Source organism: Cupressus sempervirens, chromosome 4 (assembly GCF_028749045.1).
Source record: "Cupressus sempervirens isolate cs-2001-9-10 chromosome 4, ASM2874904v1, whole genome shotgun sequence".
NCBI lineage: Eukaryota > Viridiplantae > Streptophyta > Pinopsida > Cupressales > Cupressaceae > Cupressus > Cupressus sempervirens.
In genome coordinates, this window is record NC_143121.1 from 551,180,971 (window position 1) to 551,198,987 (window position 18,017).

General features: G+C 36.0%; 1 protein-coding gene across 11 annotated transcripts in view; it reads right to left on the bottom strand.

Annotated features, from left to right (window-relative positions):
- The window catches only part of CLC-D (chloride channel D), a 192,593-nt gene that overhangs the window by 152,275 nt on the left and 22,301 nt on the right, over window positions 1-18,017 (bottom strand). For all 11 annotated transcript variants that reach the window (XR_016363934.1, XR_016363935.1, XR_016363930.1 and 8 more), the window contains exon 3: window positions 5,219-5,291. Coding sequence is in view for 4 of the 11 variants with exons in the window: in XM_089825895.1 (XP_089682021.1) it covers window positions 5,219-5,291 (73 nt within the window). In the remaining 7 variants the exon portion in view is untranslated. The remainder of the gene's footprint in view (window positions 1-5,218; window positions 5,292-18,017) is intronic.

Genomic DNA, 18,017 nt, shown 5'->3' on the forward strand with positions numbered 1-18,017 from the left:
TTTTGTTGTTCCTTTTTAAATCTTCTCTAAAACTCCCTTTTCGAAATCTATGTTTTGGAACCTTCACAACCACCAATAGACCCCTTAAAACAAGTAGCAACATGTCCAACTAAGTTAATCCAACATTGTCATGACCCAAAATCCAAGTGCTTGGGAGGATAAGAAACTCAGTTATTTCCCCCCTTCCAAGTGGAGTTAGCTAGAAAACACACGCAACGCATCTCAACTTTGTTGGCCCGTGCACAACACACCCATCAACACTCCTAAATTCCTTAAGGTCTACATGGTCGAGATCAGTGTCAATGATCTCTTGGTGGTCATTGTCCAGCTTAGACAGCTCCAAGTATCCTTCAAGCTTGTACTTCATTGGGGTCATTGTTGTCATATCTCTTTCTCCACAATGACCAAGAGTTAATAAACCATTAAAAAGTCTTAATTGAGATGACTAAGAACAAAAAGCAAACTAAATAAATGCATCATCATCATTAGAAACTGAATAAGAGTTCATCGTTCCTTACCCCTTATAGACCCACCTACGCACGACATTTATAAGAAAAAACAATGCATTCAAGGTTTCAGGAATACACTTGCAGTCTTCCCTTTAGTTAATCAGGGATGTGGAAATCCCTAACATTAATTATGAAAACCTTAGATTAGATAAATCATCTTGTTTCAGAGATCAAGGTTGTTTCCACCCCCATTCCCTTTCGAGTTTTGAGGATGAACGTATACCAAAATTGATTCTTGAAAGCGATAAAGAGTTACAAACCCTAGGTGTATATGCCAAGCGTCGGGCAGCATTCATGATCTCTTTCGGGCATCGAGAATGAAAACATCCCCAACGGACTTAATGTTAAGTCCAAGGTGATCTCAGGAGTGGCAAATTATAGTTTTTGGAATCCTTGGTCCCTTTTGAAATCTTTGGGTAGTAATAAATCTGCAGAGATCCTAAATTTGACTTTGGTCCACATGATAGATACTTTGAATGCTATCTATAACTCTTGGATGGCATGCGTAGCCTGTATAAAATAACCATGCTCAACATTTATCTCTGAATTTTCCAATCTATTAACAAAAATTGAGGCGTGCCTCCTCCTTTTCACCCAAGTCCTTGTTTACAGAAGCTCTCTCAGCTATCAATTGACAACATTGAATATCAATTGGAAGTACAAAAACCTTGTAGCCACCACTAAGTTTGTCGAAAATTTGGTGCAATCTTTGGAAAAAGGTTTGAACTTCGTTGGAGAACCATATATATGATATTAAATAAATCGACCATACAAAATGTTTCTAGGACAAAATAGCTGATCAAAAATTATATTTATTTTGGCTCTCAATGGTGAAACCCGTATACCCTGTGACTCCAAATGATGAAATTCATATACCTTTGCTCTACTATAATTGTTACTTGCATCAATAAAACATACCACCATTCGAAAATGAATAAACAGTGGAATTTGAAAATGATAAGACAATGGAACACAAAAAGAGTCTTTGTTGTAACTGACTGTGCCTTCAAAACTTCCACCAATGACTGCACAATAAAAATGGTCGAAAGACTGCCAACATGGAGAAATCACGAGGATGTCAAGAGGATTAACCACAGACCAGTTGAGATAAAAAAACAAAAAACATAATGAGACAATGGTAGATGAAAACGAATACCACACATAAGACGAATACCATAGAAAATGCAAACACATAGGAGCATGTGAGTATTGCAGATAATGCAACCACCATAGATGATACTAACTCAACCGAAGCATACAAATATCACAGAAATTTGATGGCACATTCTGAAAGACTTTAAGCCTTTGACCACGATGCCATAACATAAGAGCAAATAATATGAGCATGGACAAGTAACAACAGAGGATATGAACATGATGCCATGACTTTGAATGAGGATAATATCAGAATCCCCAGACTCCAGTAGTAAAGAAGAAACAAGTGATATTAGAATGGCAGAGTACTAGTCAAGTTGAAGACACAATTCACTGCTATAAAAACTTAACACTTGCAGATAGCCTGCATAGAATATTGAGAAACTGCAGTATATAATAAAACTTTGCTACAATAAGACTCAAGCGCCTTTGAATCCACCACTCTTATCATTTGCTCTTGAACAGAATAACTTTCTTTAAGAGCAAATCGTCAAAGAGAGTCAAAGATGGAAAGATTGAGAGCAACGAACCAAAGGTCTTTTACGTAACTAACATAAGCTGAAAATGTCCACCGCCAACTCTATAAAATTGGCCATTGAAATGACTATAATCAGTTTACTCAGACGCCAAGAAGGATGAAGACCACAAACCATAAAATAATCGCATACAATTGTGAACAATGACAAAAGAAAACCGAACATCCCAGATAAAACATTGGCACAGTCAGAAAGTTCTTGACAGCAAAAGGAGAAAATCTTCCACAGACTTATAAAAAATATGAATATGAAGAATACTTTTGCTAGACGAACCATGAGAGCAAGACAAGCAAGATAAAATATGAACCAATAAATTGTATATAAACTAAAGAACAAGAAAAACTTCGTTATTTGTTGTTATCTAACTTGGCTCTGATACGATGTTCATGTTTTCCCAAGAAATAAAGATAAACAACAGTAAAATAAATGAAGTACAATAAGACACATAGAGAGAGACAACAATTTATCCTTGGACAACCCTCCAACATGAGGGGGAAAAACAACCACACCAAAAAATATCACTTTTATTGAATAAAAGAAGTTAAAGTACAGTGCTTTCAACTGAATACCATAATACATATCACACAAAGCAATCATATATATATATATATATATATGTTGCATAGGTACATGTACCCACACCCCTAGGATGCATACCCAATACCAGGTACTTGGTGATGAGCATCACAGCTAGGGACCTTGATTAAGATTTATGATTTTTGTTTTGGTTTTTGTTCACGTATTAGCTTGTTGTTTAACAAGTTTATTCAAATATGTAATCAGTTTGAAACTTTCATACAATATTGATTAATAGTCCACTTTATCACTGTTCAAGTCAGAAGTAAATCATTTGCAATATGTCATTGTTATATGACTTATGATCTTCTTGTTCATGTCTAAAGTCTGCCTTCTATGTATGCATCCAAACGTTTATCATATATTATTATTACAAAGATATTGCAAATCTGAGACTGAAAACAATACATTACATTTCCAAACTTTATCACTGTTCTTGTTTTGAAAAACCATTGTCATGACTCATAATTTCAGATTCTCTACAAATCCTAAATTAGATTAAATAAAAAGTTTGACATACCCAAATACCCATGTCCCCTATTTTGAAAAATAATCATACCCATACCCATACCAGTATCCTAAGTACCCAAGTACCCCTGTCCCCATGCAACCTTGATATATGTGTGTCTGTCTATATATATATATATATATATATATATATATATATATATATATATATATATATATATATATATATATATATATATATATATATATATATTGAATTGAGACTCTTCGTATCATAACCGAGTCTCTTCAGTTTCCAAATGTGAGTCTCTTTGTATTTCCAAACACATCTATTTGCATGACACGTGTCTCTTCACATAATAAAATGTCTGATATTTAGGGTGAGACACTTAGCACGCATTGGATGCCACGCCGAACTCACTTGATTATAAGAAAGATAGAAATGTGTATGATGGAAACATCATCATAAGTCTCTTCTCTAATTGTTGACACAATGCAGAGGCATTATCTCAATTTCAACATAGCAATATCAAAGGTAAATATCTCTATCATAGCTATAATCTTCAATAGTTTCTGCATGGCAAAGCAAAGCTTGGTTTAAGGAGTTCTAATATCCAAATACTACCCATTGGTATCATTGTCATTATCTTTTTCTTTTCTTTTTTAAGTTCAAGTCAATTTGATTCAAGATCCAGCTACTTCAAGGGAGAAGAATCAATTGAGTTTAGGAAGAATAGCGTAAGTCCCTTTGTGTGTTCCAGCAAGAAAAAATATCAATTCACTGAATTATATCCAACACAAGTTGCTAGTTCACACTGTAAACCTTGTGGTTGCCTTATATTATCACACATTGTCATATTGTTTAGCATTTTAAGTTTCTTTGTTCAAGAGAGGATAGAATGCTCAATATTTATTTTGGGTGGAGATGTGTCACAAAACACCCATCAACACATACCACCTCATTCAACATGTTGCAAAGAGTCTTGACAAGCTTTACTTCACAAGAGGCAATAATTGGCTTCAACAACACCAACTATTCAGCTGAAGCCTCAAAAAAGTTAATTAATGTAGGGTTCCTACCATATATCCACTTTGCCACATAAAATTGTGCAACCCCTTTTGCACAAACTCTTTTAGATTCTTCAGATTCTTCCACTATCACCTTTGTGCATCTCACAATGTCCTTCTGCTGCTCACTCAAGTCATATTGACTTAAATCACTACATTGACCAATAACTTCCAATAGGAGCACCTCACAATATTAAATGGTATGCTATTCTAATACCGAAATTCGACATGTCCTCCCAGTGCACATTATACCTTCAAACAAAGGTTACCCACCAAGAATATTGCAAGCAAAAAAGACACTCAGTGGTTGCAATTGCAATGGATGCCTAGAGCTATCTACAAAGGAAAAGTCTTATATCTACAGGCCAATAGGAGAGTCCACATCAATCTCTAATCCTAGAGGTGAATACTACCATTGCATTTTATTTTTATTTTCCTCTCCTTACAAGAACCAAGGATAACCTTAATCACTTGCATAACCTCAAGCTCCACTAGATTACAAAGTTACACACCCTAGACAAGGATATGTGCAAGGTAAAATTTGAAGCAATTGATATTACAAAGTTGCACACCCTAGGCAAGAATATGTCACTTGCATTTACTCTCTTCTCATCCATGTGCCATAATAATTACAAAATTATTGTCCATGTCATTAATTAGAAAATTGAAACCCTAGCAAAAAGATAGCGAAATTTTAATATTAATAACATACAATGTAGACCTTAGCAACACCAATAAGTAGAGCAAAGGGTGAATAACAAATCTTCCATCTAAAAGGAAATAAATCTTCCATCTAATAGTAGAGCATGTTTGGAAGCTAACCCATAAGCATTAACACATCTTCCATCTAAGAGGAAACCATAGTAGAGCATGTTTGCAAGTTAGTCGAGTCAAATTTCTCCTTACCAACACCAATGAGTAGAGCAAAGAACCATTTGACAGATGCAATGTATCCAATGTATAACTTTCCTCTTTGAGCCTGCCACATACACGATTTATATGAGAAAACCATAACAACTACATAAATGTATATTTGTTAGGTCTAAATATCAGTAAATTTGTAATAAGGAGTTAATAAAAACAAATAACAAGAGTATCCAAAAAATGGCAGCTTACAAATAATGTTGACAATAAGGACATTTTCAAAATAAAACAATAAATCTTCTATCTAATTGTGGATTAGTTTAGACTTACAGCATATACCTGGGAATCTGTGACTATTAAAAATTAAAATTAAGAACTAAGGCTTGACGGTTTGCTATTGACCCAGGAGCTTATCATAAGACTTCTTTGTGCTTGAAAGGGAAATCACTATCTAAAAAGTCCAAGCATCATTCAAGGGCTTGTATACCTTAAGAAAGAAAAATATAAAATTCTTATATAAAATGTTTATAGGCCTATCGAAGTCGAATTTTAATGGTAAAAATTAACAATAGGAGACAAAAGATCATTCAATTTACATTTCAATATGTACTGGCTGTCATGTCCATTTCTGAATTGTCTGTTCTTCATTATTATCACTGTCCACATGAATTACTTATTTTCCTTTTATCAGGCTGATCTTAAAAAATTCCAGCAAATTAAGGATTATTTCACCAAATTCAGATCAAGCCCAAGTGTACCGGTAATAAATATCTCATGAGGTGAGAGCACTAAAAATCTATGTTAAATGAAGCTTTGGTAACTGCCTTTTTAAGCTATCAAAGAGCACTCCTGCTCTTGTGAGGTTATTGGTTGGAGACATACTAAATCCAGCTTACTCTGAGAATACATGCTTGTCTCTATTAATTTATCTTTAAAAAAGGTAACTGAATTTTCTTGTCGAGGAAGGTGCGGGGAGTTGCTTCTATCAAAGTCTGAATTTCTGCAAGGTGCTGTTCCAGGGCAATATTTGACCTTCCCAAACTTCTTTTTGTTTTCTTCCAAGACATTAAATTACTTGGTCTCCTGGTACCACTCAAAAAGCCAGCCAGAGCAAGTTTCGTTCAAAATGCCACCTAAAAATAAGCTGGAGAAGTCCAGTTTCACCATTTCATTAACTGGGGGTAAAATATATTCAAGCACCATTAGTTTTCCATCCATTTTGTCTACCACTTCAGTTAGAGAAGTAAGCTACTTCCTCAACAATTTTTTATCCTTGAGCAAGTAAAGAACCCTTGCATGTCTTCTGGCTTGTATGATGTTTCCAATCTCACTTACAGCTTGTACATTTTATCCAAAAAGGAGAGTTGAACAGGTATAGAACAATAGGCCCAATGAGGTATTGAATACAAAAATGCAGTTTATTTTGCTTTTTGTTTTAGTTGTGGTTTAATCTCCCCATCTTTATATTTATAGTGCAAAGTTTTCCCTAGTTAATTCACCAAAAATGATTTTAGCAATCTGATAATCCGATACCTCCATTTCTTTTTATTCTTTATGCAATTGTGGGTGGCAATCTCTGCATATCTTATGCCCTGATCATCAATATTAATATCCTTTGCAGGAATGTCATGTATCAGCATTAGTAGCTACAACCTCTTTGTCAAGCGCCTGTTCCTTCCTTCTTCCTTTAAATTTCTGGGTCTTATTCTTGACTGAAATGTCTTCAGAAAGTGATCAATTTTTGTGATAGGCTGAGCATACATTTTGCAGAATGTACACAAGAGCCAATGCCTTTGGATCAGCAGAGATTTTCTGGATATCCTGCTAATCTGGAACAATTTGATTTGTTTAAAAGGTTAGTCTATATTAATCTCTCTTTCTAAGTACATGTTTATTGTCACAATCAGCCCAAAAATCTTCAAAATCTAGTTGATGTTTGTAATATTGTCCGAGTAAACTTTCAATCTCAAACCAAAATTGCATCTTTAGTGTATTGTTAAATTTTACATCAGAGTTATCTATTTATGGAAGTAAATTATTGATTTGAGTTTCTTGTAAAATTTAATGCAATATTTATTCTTATACAAAAATTGAATCTCTGCTATTTAAAATAGTTTAAGCAGAGGCCTTTAATATCACTTATTAAGGTATTGCTACACTGGAGTTAACGTGCCTCATATGTTGATGCGAATAGCAGAAACAATAAACTTTGTTTGAAAGTCACCGTGGTTAGAAAGCACCGAAGAAGACTGTGGTAATGTGTGTTTGATTTCTGAAATGCAGGTGGGCATATTGAAATTGTATGTGACTGAGAAGTCACATCCGGATAAAAAGTGATCTCCCGGAGGAGTCACGTCCAATCGTGGATGTGGCTCCAAGTCACCACTCACTGTGCCTCTTCAAAGTCCATCGACTAATTTTGTCGATCTGTTTCAACTTAAGACATTCGGACATAGTCAATCATGTTTTATTGTTTATTAATTGCACAGTATATCTGTTATTTTTCGAGGATCGCTGCAAATGTACTAAGCACTGCCAGATTGGTTTGTGTTTTCCAAATGGAAGTGACCTCTTATTTAAATTGTGAACAAGCAATGAAGAGACATGTCCCTTTGCGGAACATGTATATTCATTAATTAGATAATTAATATTATAAAACTTAATCATAGTTTCATATCTAAGTTGCACGGGTACCTCCCCCCTCCGCACCCAAAAAAGGTCGAACCGGTTCGAAGTTCAAGTCCAATTCGAACTTGGTTCGACCAAGATGCTGTTTTGGCACAGCGGGTTCAATCAGGTTTGAACTAGGATCGATCCCAAGGTGAACCAACTCAGAAATTTCGAACCCATAGCAAACTGGGCCACACGGACAGCTGGAAAAGTGTTTTTGGGCAAAAATTAATTGTTTTTTGGCATCCACAACCTAAAAGTTGTTATGAATTGTTTTTTGTGACCTCTCATTGTCATTTTACGTTTCCAAACAGGTTATTTTGTCTTAAGGGAGAGCACATAAGTTTTTGAGCAAGCATTCGGTGTGCAAGGAGGAGTTTGAAAATTGATTTGTTGGTGTTCTTCAAGTGTTTGTGCATCATTTATACACATTTGCAAAATTGCAATGGCTGGAAAAGGTAAGATCTTATTCCATTTGCTAATGTTTTTGCTCTAGTTTTTTCATTTTTCCATTTCCCTTTCAATCTTCATATGTTCTTTTCCATTTTTCCAAAATTTGTCATTTTCTTGCATATAATTTTATAAATTATGAACATGTATCTAATTTTTTGCCATAGGGAAAGGAATGGCATCTACCTCTTCATCAATAGGCAATACCCAACAAAGAAAAGAACCCAACTCTGATTCCCCTTTATGGAAGTATGTAGACATTATAAAACCCCTTCCAGGAGGTGGTGCATTATGTTGGAGATGTCAGGGTTGTGGTGTAAAAAGAAATAGTTCTTATTATCGTGTGGTAGGTCATTTATGGGGTTACATTGGACGAGGAGTCAAGAAATGCCCTAGCAAAAAAGGTGCCCCTATACCTAATGAAACTATGTTAAAATATATTGAAGAGCATGAAGCAGCAGAAGAGAGAGGACACAAGGCAATAGAACTCGGTAGCAATAAAAGTAGAAGTAAAAGAACATAGGAAATGTAAACCCAACCCCCCCAGATGTTATAGTACAAGACCACCCCTTCTTTAGTATTGTAGCGAATAGTGACACTAAATTTGTCCCCCTTGTACACAAGAAAGGGGCTACTAGAGACTACTTTTCAAAATAAGAGCCAAGCAATTGCTGACATTAAGGTGGGAAGATGCCAGTATGTATTGATGTTAGTTTTGTACCACTACATAACATATAGCAATTGAATATTTGATATAGAATACCAAACACTCAACCCTCTCTTGAAAGGTAAATACTCATGAAGAACATGAGAAAAACTCCAAGATTCCTTACACCTATGGATACTAACTCAGTTATATTAATGTGATTTGTTGGTCAATCACGTAGGCGAGCTTACATTGTTCTTTCATGGATGTCGAACTTTTGTTGTGATGATGATGAAATCTTAGCTTTGCAATGTATACTAGTGCCAAATGATGTTGATGGTGATGATGGAGGGTATGTCTACCAGCAATGCTTCTAATTTTCTCTCTTCTTGAATGAACTCCAACTACTAAACTGCTTGTTGCTTTACTTCTACTCCTATGAATGGAAAGATTAGCAAATGGACGGCGATCAAATCTGATGAAAGCTTAACAGTGGCTTTACCTCCATAGATGCAATGATTCAAGGCAAAAAGACTAGATTACCACGCAAGGCTTCCTAACAAGTTATTAGGATGCTAGTGGCCTAATTTATGGATCCCTATCAAACATCCACTAATATTACCACACAACTATCCATCTATTCTTACTCTTGCTTAACAACTTTCTTCAAATAAGATCTACTTTAACAACTTCAATGGAATTTAAGTTTAACTATTGGAAGTAGAAACCGTGCAATAACACCAAGTGTTCTTTTTCACCACGCAAGACACAACAATGATAAGAGAAGCAATTTTGGTATTATCTTAAGCAACAATTATCTTCAACCCTTTACAAATGAGAGCAAATGACCTTATATAGGGGCCAAAATTACAACTAGCGGTAGAGATTAAGAGGCAAAATCAACGATCCAGATCAAATCCCAAAAACCCTAATTAGGGTTGCCACCCCATCAGCCAATGAGAAGACGCCACCTCATCAATGGACCAATGAAAAAAAAGGAAAGGTGGCAACCAATGAGAAGGCACCAAAATGGTAGCCAATCAGAATTAGACACCTATCCTACCCAAGAAGAAAAAAGAATTTGCCACTTGGGCTTACATCAAATGATCCTCTAATATAATTCTACCCTTTTCTTTCATCTTTTTAGCCAAGGCAATGAACTTGGCTACCCTGTCGTTGACTTCCTTCATGTGAGGACAAGGCATGTGATTCATCTTGAGCTAAACTGAATTCATCAGATTGCTCGTTGCTTGCAGTGTCTTCTCATGATCCTTTTCATATTCCTTCGCACATTCGATAAAGGCAATGGGGGAGGCAAGGGCGCCCAAATGCTTCTTCTTGATCGCAGCCTTCCCCAACTCATCCAATCTTGATCCAAACTCTGTCTCATTGACATTCTACTCTTTGACTTCAAAATCAAGCGCAGCCCCAACATTGCTCATCATGGCTGAAATGGAAGTGTTAACACCTGGGCTATGTTATGCAATCTCATTCTATATCTCCTCAAATATCCTCAATCTGATGGTCAAGGCAACATACCAAGACTCCACCGTACTCATTCCTCCTTCGTCTACCAACTTGGTTCTTTCCAAATATCTCTCTGGTAGCCCAATAAATGCCCTAGCCTGGGAATGGCTAAGTCCTTGACTGGAAGGAAATCCTTCCACTCCCCTTCAAATGTTCTAACTTTGTCTCTAATAGCCACCAATGACCTAAACGTCAAGATAAAGGAAGATAAAGAAATTTCGCCCATCTTAAATTATACCACTAATCCAATCCTTGATTTCGTGCAGCTGAGCCGATATCTCTTCTATGTTGCCCCCGTTGTCTTGCGAAAGGGCTGCCTGATGCAATTGTTGGATAAGCTGGCAATCTCTCCAATACTTGTTTTCTTCCTCCAACTTTACAATCCTCTCGTTTGCCTTTCTCAACCTTTCTCTAATTGAAACCATGCCTTCCTGGATCTCCTCACATTCCATGTCATTAGTGATTCTTCCCAAGTTATGCTCTACTATCTCATATTTCTGGGATACAATCTCATCCACTACCTTGCTAACCTTTGGTATAGCAATCTAAACTTTTCCGTAACCCTCATCATCGCTCCTAATAACCTTTGCCACTGTTTTTGCAATTTGTTTATGTTTCTCATTATCTTCATTTTCCACTAACCCTGGAATATCTTCAACTGTTTAGACACTCACCACCTCACCTCTTGGCATAAGAATTTGTCTTAACCATAGCGGTGCAGTACATCTCCCCAAATCTAGATTCGGTTCAACTAGCAAAGCATCACCAACAGCCTCAGGCGCCTGGCTTACTTCCTAAATATCAATTGGCCTATCCTCTTCACAAGTGATTCTCATACCATCTCCATGTTGGTTCTCCAAGAGAGGAGAGTATTCGGTACTATCACTGTAACCACTTGATCCCAAATCAGAGCTCACCTCTACTAAGACCCTTTGTCCACTTGTATTAATCCCTTGGCTCCTAGCCTCAATTATGCTCTCCCTTGATGGCCTTGCATTCTGTCTCTTTGCTAGAGGCTCCTAATGTTCTTTACTTTTCTCAACCTCCAAATTTCTCTTCTTGCTCTTAACTACTTTTTGTTGCTGGCTACTGCCTCCACCTTTCTGTCTGACTAACTTCGCTGGACCTTTCTCCGATTTCATCTTCTCATAAGTAAGGTGTATCTTCCAACTTTGCAATTGCCTTAACTTCTCATTGTGCCATGACTTAGTGTGTAGATCAATTGTCCTTGTAACTGGCTCTAAGGAAGGATCCTGATGATCATCCCAATCCACTGGACCCAACTCTATTCCATCCACTATATCATAGTCTTCTCTTAGCACATTTTCATCATCTTCTAGTTGATCGGGAATATCAAGGACTCTCCATCTGATTGCCCTCATAATGCCCACTGACAATCTTGAGAAAGCTAGCTTCCTCACATGAAAGTCATCCTATGCATTGACCCAAAAATCTTCTATGGTAGGAATATGTTTGAATGTGTTTTCGTGAGATGTCTTGATAAGACCATTAGGATCGAATCCCTTTCTTGCTCTATACCATCCTAGATGATAGTAGATACTCCTCTAACTCCTCCTTTGCAGCTGCAAAGGCAAGAGGATTGGGGCAAGTATCATTGCCTATTCCAAATGAGAAGGTAATCCCTGTCTCACCTTTAAGTTTCACCATCTTGTCATAATGCTCAGGTTGCCTAGCCAACTCCATCAAAATTATCTTATCAGGTAGGTACCTTGGAAGTCTCTTGGGACAAACTATACTTCCTGCTACTATGATATATGTGAATTGCGAAAATTGGATGAATCAACTCCCATACTTCTTAACTTTTGCTTCCGCTTTCAGTAAGAGCCTCCTTGCAGGTGTCCCTTGTAATATTCTTACTGTCTTCATGGAAAAGGCATCATAAAACATCTTTTAATCTTTGGTGTTGTGCAAATGAAGTTGTGGATAGCACTCATGCACCAAACATTGCCCCGACCCATTGCCAATCACTCCTAAGGCCTTAAGTCCTTGATTTTCATATAGTCTCGCAATCAGATAGAAAAGTTAGGATCCCATGTAGAATTGCTTCTGATTTTGCACTATCCTAAGTTGCAACTCTAAATTTTCACTTATAATTCCAACCCAATCAAATTTTCTCTTTCTATTTTCAATTTCATCAGTAAAATAGTACATTCAGTTCTCAAATTGCATACGTTGAGCCACGTCCATGATTCGGCTGAGAAGCACAATAAGGTCACCATACTCCGATTTGAAAGCTGACTTGGTGAGCTTTGACGACTTGGTAACTCCTTTCTTGCCTTCATGTAGCCAATTTTTCTTTAAATGAATGAAGTAGGCCTCTTGATTATCCTGAAAGAACTTGGTTGCTTGATCCATCATTACCACTATCATGCCTTTATACTCGAGAATATTGAATACTTCTTCGACCACTTGTCCACTGATGTTAGCCAACACTCTCTTCCCTTCATAAAAAATGATAGACTTAGTAACAATATCAAACCGGGATGCACACTCCATTACCAATTTCAAACAAGGCAAGGTAGGAGGGAAAGTCGCCACGTGTACAATTCCACTCTTGTAGATCTTCTTCGCCATTGGGTATTGTCCTTCCTTCAATCTATCCTTCAATTGTACCATGCTCACCATACTAATATTGGTGTCACTTATTTGCCTCACTTTCGAGAAGAAGGTGGTCTTACGCATCATGTCTTCCTTATCTTTTTTGGTATTTGTTACCTTTGGGTTCTTGCTTGCCCTAACATCTACTATCCTAAACACTTATTTTAGCCCCTTCATTCTAAATGATATGGGCTACACTTATCAATCTCCTAACTTTTTTCTATCGATGGAATCTAGCTTATTTCTGCCTCTCCAAATCCTATCTCTACACTTATCAATCTCCAAACTTCAATCCTAGGGGTGGGACTACTACTTATTTCTGCTTCTTTGTTACCTTAGGATGGACTACACTTATATCTCCCAACTTCAATCTTAGGGTGGTCTAGCTTATTTATGCCTCTCCAAGTGTCCTATCATGAAATCTACACTTATATCTCCCAACTTCAGCCTATCAATGGAAATGATTAAGTGGTGGATGAAAAGTGCAAGAAGAAGATAAGGGAAACGAACCAAGCAAGAATAAGGAATAAAATCCGAGTTTAAAACCAAACTTCACCTCTAAAAATGAATGAGAATCTTACCTTAAATCTGTCTTCTACCAATAATCAGGCCTCTTCAAATTCAAATATGATCTCAGAAATTTCAATCCTACTCCAAAATGTGATGCCCTAGCAAATGAATTGCTTGCAAAAATCTACTCCTTTCTTAAAATTTTGACCTCCTAGAAAAAATCATCCAACTTGAAGGAAAATCGCTGCCTTAGGGCAGAAGAGTCTGCTCCAAATCAGAATTTCGACCTTCTAAAATCGCCCACACTTGCCAAAAATCAGATCTCAAATCGCCTTGCTTCTCCACCAAATAAAATCATCATAGCTGGAGGAAAAAATCACTGCCCTAGGAGGAAAATCAGACCCCAAAATCGCTGCCAATCTTGCAAAAATCAGACCTTCTCCATCAAATTCGTCTTACAGCAGAAATCACTGCTCAAAAATGGAAAATCAAACCCCAAAAATCGCTGCCAAGGACAAAATCGCCACTTTATAAGAAAATCGCTCAACCAAGCAAGAGGTGGGAATGAATGAGAAATAAGAGGGGGGAAGCCCCTTCTTATATCCTCCTATTGACCTCCAGAGTGGGCCGACCTGCCTAGAGGGAAATAAAATTTAAGTTAAAACCCCAAAAGGTGGCCCAATTTTAAATAAAACATGAAAATAACTATGCCCCATAATGAAATTGCCCCTTCTAGTTGCCAGTTTGATCCAGAATTGCAAAATAGAAACAAGGTAAGCCTAGGAGATGTCAAAATTTTTATTTAACAATATTTTGGCAATTAAAATATCATTAAAATCGAATCTAGCAAGCCAAAATCAATTTTTCAATTCCAAATTACCAATTTACTCTTACATTTCTAAAATCCTCTAGGCAAAATTTCAACCTAAGTAATGAAATTTTGCAATTTAATCCAATTTCAATTTTGCAATACAATTTCAATTTAAATCCATTTCCTAGCAATCAAAATTCAAACTCTAAATACAATTTCACTATCAAAAAAAAAAATTCAAGATTTTCCAAAACGACTATATCTAAAATTCATTTTAAAAATGTTCAAACTTGTTCATTAAATCAAATTTTTAAAAATCCCTCTAAGTCCAAAAGTTTGCAAATTTGTCTTGCCAAATATTATTTTAACCATCGAAAAAATGTTGTTTTATCTGTTTTGCCTAAAGGACAAAATTACATGTTCCAGAAAATCAAGTTTCACACTAGGTGAAAACAAATCAAATCCCCTGCTGGCCCAAAGGCGTTCAAGGTGTAAAATCACTAATTCGAAAACCTCTAGACAAATCCAAATTTTGCTAAGGCAATTGAAAAATTCCCAACACCTACGAAAATTGCCAAGGCCTGCCCGAAAAAGGGGTTCCCCAAAAATTTTGGAGCGATGGTGTGAAAACATCACAACAATATGCAAATGGGTTGTCCTTTAATGCTGTTCGCTCTCCATTTTGGAAGGACATGTTGAAGGGTGCCAATGAAGCTCCAAGAGGGTATTGCGACCCCGTGTATGAGAAAGTGGGCACCAGCTTGTTGGATGAAGAGGTCCAATGAATTGAAGATCAATTAAAGCCCATAAGGGACTTGTGGGTTGAGACAGGGGTGATAATTGTTTCAGATGGCTGGAAAGATTTCAGGAACCATCCCTTGATCAATGTCCTTGTGGTGTCCCCTAAAGGGGCAATGTTTCTGAAAGCAGTGGATTGTGAGAGCAAAGTAAAAGATGGATCATTTATTGCTGATATCCTAATTGAGGCCATTGAACAAGTGGGTGCAAGAAACATTGTCCAAATCATAACGGACAACGCAAAGAATTGTAGAGCAGCTAGATTATTTGTTGAATCGTGATATCAACATATCTTTTGGACACCTTGTGCAGTCTATTCACTCAATCTTATGCTACAAAAGATTGGGAACCAAATTGAGTGGATCAAAACAATGTATGAAGAGGTTGAGGACATCCAAATGTTTGTCACAAACCACCACACATTACTCAATCTCTTTTCAGAAACCACTCAAAATTGGAGCTATTGAAGGTAAATGAACTTGAACTCAAGTTAATTTTTTAATTTTTAATAATTCACAATTTCTGATTTCTCATATTTTACTTGTGCAATGTGTATACTTTTTCTAAAATATGTATCTAATAGTTGTTTATTGCTCTAATTTATGTCACAGGTTGCTAAGACCCATTTTGAATCACATATAATCATCTTAAGACGACTTGTGCAAGTGAAAGATGCACTTAAAGGTATGGTAATCAGCCACAATTGGGGTGTATGGAAGCAAAAGAACACTGAAAGGGCAAACAAAATAAAGGATAGGTTATTGGTTGAGTCATGGTCGGAACGTGTGGAATATCTCTTTAAGATCACTGAGCCCATCATGAGCATCCTTAGGTACACTAACATGGATAGGCCTTGCCTTGGAGAGATCTATGATGGCATAGACTCAATGCTTGAGAAGTTCGAGCAAGTTATAAATAAGGAGGAGCACGATCCGCAAGAGAAATTTTTCAAAAAAGTGCAAAAAACTATTTTTGACAGATGGAACAAAATGACCACTCCATTACATTTGCTTGCTTATGCCTAGACCCCCAAATACTATAGCTCTAATATTGTAGTCTACCAGGAAGGTTGCCACCATATAGAGATATGAAAGTGTCTAATGGGTACCAAGCAGCATTTAGAAGAATATTTCCTAATGATAATATGAAAGATGTAATCATGGATGAGTTTATAGAGTTTGTCAATGCTAGAGGTCTAAGTAACAATGCTTTTCGTCATCGGTTCAAGAAGGATGCTCATGGTTGGTGGTACCTCCATGTTCAAAAATTCCAAACATTGCAGCCCCTTGCAATCAAAGTTATATCACACATAAGCTTTATTTTTTTTAAATTAGCTTACTTTATCTTCAAAAGAATCATGACTAGAAAGTGATTTTAAATTTTTTATAAGATTGAATTAATTCTTTTTTAAATGCTTACCCTATGTTGTCTTCATAGGTTGCTAGTTCTTCAACATCCGAAAGAGATTGAAACACCTATTCTTTCATCCACTCAATGAAGTGCAATAGGTTGCAATCAAAAAAAGCAAAGAACCTAGTATTTGTGTATAACAACTTGCACCTTCTTTCGCACAAGAGTCAAGAATACAAAGAAAAGGAGACAAAGATTTGGGATGTAGGTGCAGAGATTGCAGACTTGGATGCTTCCACTGCTTGGCTTACAATTGATGATTTTGATGGCTTTGATGTCAATACCATTGTTGCTTCTGTTGCTGATCTCATTGGCCTTAGCGCAAGTAATACCGTAGAAGAAGAAGAAAATGAAGATTGAAGAACTTAGAACTAAGAATATTAATTGATTTTCGTTCCATTAGTTAAACAATGAACATGAAACAATGATACTTGAACTTGACATTTTAAACGTTTTAAATCTTTGATGTTGAAGTTGATTGCACTATGTTACTATATGATGGTATGATCACTATGATTACATCTTTAACTGTTTATGGTGTTTTAAAGTTTTTGTTGTTTAAATGTGTTTATGCTACCAATTTTTATGCTACATTCTAATTTTAACTCAAGCTTCATATATATATATATATATATATATATATATATTACATGCTTTTGTACTAACGAACCCAAATCCCTTCCAAAATTTTGACAAACTTGTGAACTGATTCTTGAACTTCAAACTTGGAATTGAACCTGAACCGGCAACTTAGTTTTATATACATATGTATATACACTAAGTCACAACGTTCGAGTTTGAATTCGGCGACAATAAAATTCACACTTAATTTGACAAGGATAAAAAGTTCGAAAAAAATTCGTGATTATATTCGCCTTCTACAAAAAAAAATTTAAATATAAATATATACATATAAGTTTTAGTAATATAAAATTTACAAATATATTTTTGTTAATGAATCCTATATATTATAATGAATAAGAAAAATAATATTAACATATAAAATTACATTATCTGAATATATAAAAACTATAAATAAATAATATTAGTAACATTAGTAAAAATAAAAGAGATGCGCGGCTCTACTATTATTATTAAAAAGAAAAACACAAATAAAATTAACATTGAAAGTTAAAAACTGAGGTACTACATTCCATCGAATAAATAAATTTTAGTTTGGAGCAAAATTGAGCTACACGACATTTGTCGAAAATTAAAAAATGGAGTTACACAACTGCGAATTCTGTGTTTTCTCTAAAAAAAATGGTGTTGCAAATCCTTTAATTGGTGGAACATTTATTGCCTGATCTCCACTTGTCTGTGGGTAATCTTTGCTGCTCGTCTCAGATGCTAGAGAAAAACCTTGTGTAGGAAACGTCAAAAATTTGGAAAACTCTTCT